Source organism: Diadema antillarum, unplaced genomic scaffold (genome assembly GCF_040938485.1).
Source record: "Diadema antillarum isolate AM-2024a unplaced genomic scaffold, OU_Dant_1.0 seq00000445_RagTag, whole genome shotgun sequence".
Taxonomy (NCBI): Eukaryota; Metazoa; Echinodermata; class Echinoidea; order Diadematoida; family Diadematidae; genus Diadema; species Diadema antillarum.
Window position 1 is genome coordinate 981,119 of NW_027271419.1, and position 4,419 is coordinate 985,537.

The following is a 4,419-nucleotide window of genomic DNA, read 5'->3' on the forward strand; positions in this document are numbered from 1 at the left end:
TCGACTCCATTCGGCCGAATCACAATGATCTGGCCCTTCAATGGCGGACTTTTTCCATTCAGGAGGAAGAGTTCCAAAAGAGTATCAAAGTGCCTACCAGTCATAATCCTCTCAGCCAATAACTATCTAATGCGTCTAAATTACGCAGTGTTTGAGGAGAAAACGCTTGCGTGAAGTAGTGAAGTCTTGACAAAAGCATGCTTCTACCCTAACATCGCGAGGACGGCTTCAAGAATTACAACTCTCTTGGCACGAGGGCATGATATCACTCCGCGAAAGGGTTTCCAGCCCCAAACGTCTTTGCGCAATGCTGTTCGTGTTTTATAGGCGTTTAGCTAGGGTTGGCGCCAATATGATTTCAGAAAGGCGAAAGATCTCTGAGCTCCGTGGACCTCGCAAGCCACGACACACCATCATGTCACTACTTATATTCTTATCAACCACTCTACTTTAAGCAACAATGATGTTCACTCCTGTCAGCGAGAGTTACGCTGCTGCGAGCTTATGTATCGCACTGATCGCAGAAACTCCGATTGCTCCGGTATCTTGCTGCATTGGCACGTAAGCATACATCTAAAGACGAGTTTGAAGTTCGGGTGCTTGGTGGCGTAGATGATTGGGTTGATGCAGCTGTTGCAGAGCAAGATGGCGGCGGTCCACGGAATGGCAGGGTCGCTGGGCGGAATCATGAGCGCCACGCCGTATGGCGTGATGCATATGAAGAAGGCGAGCACAACATAAAAGAGGTTCTTGGTGATTTCCAGCTGTCGTCTGCTCAGACGCATCTGCTGATGACTGGACTGTCGCTTGAGGCTAGCGTGCATGGATGACGATGATCCCTCAGCCTGCTCGGTCATGGCTTTGGTGTGTCGGCGAACGTGGAGGTACACTTTAACGTAGCACACAATAATAATAATTAGTGGGACTGGGTAGAAGATAAGGGCCTGGAGCACGCTGTAGTAGTCGGACAATTCATGCGTGGTCTTGTGCGAGCATGTGCTGTATTTTTCCGCGTAGCCGAGTTCTCCGAGACCTATCAGGGGCGGTATGAGCGCGACGAGGAACGGAATAGTCCAGATGGCTACGATCATCAGGGCTAGGTTAAGCGGGGTGTAGACCCTGCGGTAAGCGTGCAGGGCGTGCGTGATGACCAGCCAGCGATTGATCGCAATCGTCGCTAGCGTGAACAGGCTACATCCCACACACGTGAAGCTCACTAGGGCCACCACCACGCACACCCACTCGGGTAGCGGCCAGCCACCCTTGCTCAGCAGGGCCACGGCGTTCCACGGTATCGTCATGCAGGTTAAAAGGTCTGCCACGGCGAGGTTGACCACGAACACGTTGGTCACTGTCCGAAGTTTCCTGCACAGGAAGACGCCGAGCACCACCAGACTGTTACCGAAGACGCCAAGAGCACAGATGATGATGAAAAGGATGGACAGGATCACGTGTTGGGTGTAGTCATCGAACTTGAAAGACCTGCCATCCACTGAAGGGGTCGATCCATCAGAGGTAGTGCCACCAACTGGTGAAGGGGTGAAAGGCGGATGTGACGTCATATTTTCTGTCATGGTACCCGTTATTCCGGATGAAAGTGCCAGAGGGTTCTCTGGACACTCACCTGCACATAATAAGAACATGACAATTCTTAATTAGAGTATTGGCAAGTGTGGGTCATTTCGAAATTAAAGATATTGTCATCATGCGAGATATCAATAATCATCAATCATCTAAAACGAGATGTTGGAACTCGTGTAGTGATAACCAGATAGGTGGACCAATACCCTGTGGTAACTTACGTTTAAGAGTCATCGACATCCCCACTCTGCTTCACTTGATCGGAAAGTTCAAAACGTACAAAGTTAACGAACAAAGCTGATAGTAAAGGGGCATCAAAAGCATTTTTTTTTTGCTTTTTTTGTGGTTGTTGCGTTCTGTTCTGTTCTGTTTTGTTTTGTTGTTGTTGTTGTTGTTTTTTTTTTTTTTTTGGGGGGGGGGGGGTTGTGATGAATGACGTAATCTCTATGCCTGAACAAACAGCATCATCAGAGTCAAATACGACCATTTAAACTGAAAAATGAAATGAACATGTGTAAACGTAAATATTGTTTAATGGGATCGTATAGTTTTGGTTCGGACCCAACTTCCAGTTTCTACATTTTTGAATGAGATAATGAGAAGCCTCTTACGAAATATGAAAAAGCATGTAATTTCAAAAGGAATTCAACGTTTATTTGATGAAATTTGTTTTCGAAATGGCTGAGACACCCAAAAAAAAGCAATCCCAATAAAAGGCGGGAGCCACTTTTTATTACGATGGCTTCATTTTACTTTGTTTTTTGGATGTCTTAGCCATTCCATAACCGATTTTCATGAAACAAACTTTTAATTCCTCTTAAAATGGTATGCTTAAACCATTTCACAAGTGCTTTCTTGATATCTCGCAAAAAGTTAAAAGCCCAATCCTCATCTCCACCAATACTATACCATCCTTTTAAAAAAAATACTCAAAAAGCAATTTGGTATCAAAAATTTGGTATCAACTCGATATCTCTTTTCCAATGTCTGCTGCTCCATCCCATTTCATTTGTGGCTATACGCGTAATTGGTATACAGTCACAAGACAAGGAAATCAGTCGGATCGCAGTTCCGCTTACTGCTGACTCCTCTGCATTTGTGGAATGCTCTATTTTCAGCTCGTTGTAATTACCTTTGTAACTGTTGTACCCGAATGCCTTCAAAGTGATTCTCTTATTTCTAAGACATATGAAATGCAACACAATGAAAATGGACATACTAAATGTCATTGGACCGAAGACAAATCGCTTAACACCGATGTCTGAAATGCTACCTCTGAACTTTTTTTTCCTTCCAAAGAGAACATTTCGAGCTCCATATACTGTGCACATCTTACCACCTTCCATACGCAGCGCTCCTCTCTACACAACACAAACTAGAATGAATTTTGAAGGACGATTTGTGCTTGTCAATTTTTCCACCGACAATAGAAGGAAACACGTCTCTCTGTTTTATTTTCTCTCTTTTCGGGCGGAAGTGCCACCTTGAAACTTTTCCTGCTCTGGTGTTGATCTTCATGCAGTCGTTCACCTGATAATTGATCATGAAAACCTCTGTAGGCGTGTAGTTAAGAAGATTGCGTAAATAATTGCTGAAAATATTTGTGCGGCGAGCACCCCTCCAATGAGTTTTTGACATGTTTAATAGGAATCTGAAATGATGATATGGCGTTTTTGAGACACCTGCATATGAAGAGCTCCTTTCCAAAAGGAGTAAGGTCCTTCTTGTTGACTTTTGAGAAAAACGTAGCTTTGTTTTTGTTTTGTTTTGTTTTGTTTTTTTGCTAGGGTTGTACAGCAGCCCAATATGGAACATCAATTACAATTTTTGTTCACGTTTGTATTATTTCAATCCATTCTTCATTCAGTATAGGAGGCTGCATAGCTGACCAATGGATTTGCTGCTGTTGAAAACTCAATTTCGATGAAAAATGGACATAACCCATTTTGGAAAGGAGCTCTTCATAATTCACAGTGTGAGTAAAGGTGTTGAGCGAAAAACAATAGAAAGGAACCTGGGCCCAGTTTTATCAAAAGATATAATCGATAATGAATTTCCTTACCACACAGGCTGCCATAGACTTTCCATAGAAATCAACTATATAATCAATTATAACTCTTCATAAAACAGGGCCCTGGTCATGAGATTCGGGGAACTTATGGCTAACACTTCGCTTTCGTGCGAAGGTTTTGAACATTCTACAGAGAGGAGGATACAATCAATGTGATGAACACAGCTCCTTGGCACAACTCAAATAAACAACAGGACATAGAAGGATGTCTGAGAAGAAACCATGAACTTCCCATTAACTCTCAGATTTCCGACATTGAGGTGTCAGAGTATGAGGACGACATGTTGAACATTTCCGGATGCTTTCATATACTGTACTCTGCAGTGGAAAAGCACTATAGAAATTATTATGACAAAGTGCAGTTCTACAATATCCACTCTTTTTATTTAAAGATGGCTTCGGTATATAGGTAGAGAGAAAAAAGCAAACTGAGCAGTAAACTATTAATAGGCAATATCCCCCATTTCTCCGAGTAGATTTATATTAGTATTTGGATCAAATAGAATGTGGTAAAGATTGGAAGTTATTAAATATTCACAATCATAAAAGTACAGTTTAATGTCAAGAGAGACAGAGAGAGAGGGGGCGGGGGGAGTTCTTTGCCTCATGTTGATGGTGTCCTTATTAACGATGGACAATATGAGTGTCCATTGTTTAAACTGTGTAGCTTTTTTTTTTTCTCGGACTACAGGCATCGATCATGCCAAAAGCAATGAAAGCCTATCACAGAAGTAATTGCTTTATCGACAATGGGACTGTAAATTTAT

General features: G+C 42.6%; 1 protein-coding gene across 1 annotated transcript; it reads right to left on the minus strand.

Moving 5' to 3' along the window:
* Positions 1-476: 476 nt before the first annotated feature.
* Positions 477-1,574, minus strand: LOC139732736 (5-hydroxytryptamine receptor 4-like). Its single transcript, XM_071643587.1, has one exon. The coding sequence runs from the start codon at positions 1,572-1,574 to the stop codon at positions 477-479; it is 1,098 nt and encodes a 365-aa protein (XP_071499688.1).
* Between the last annotated feature and the right edge of the window lie 2,845 nt (positions 1,575-4,419).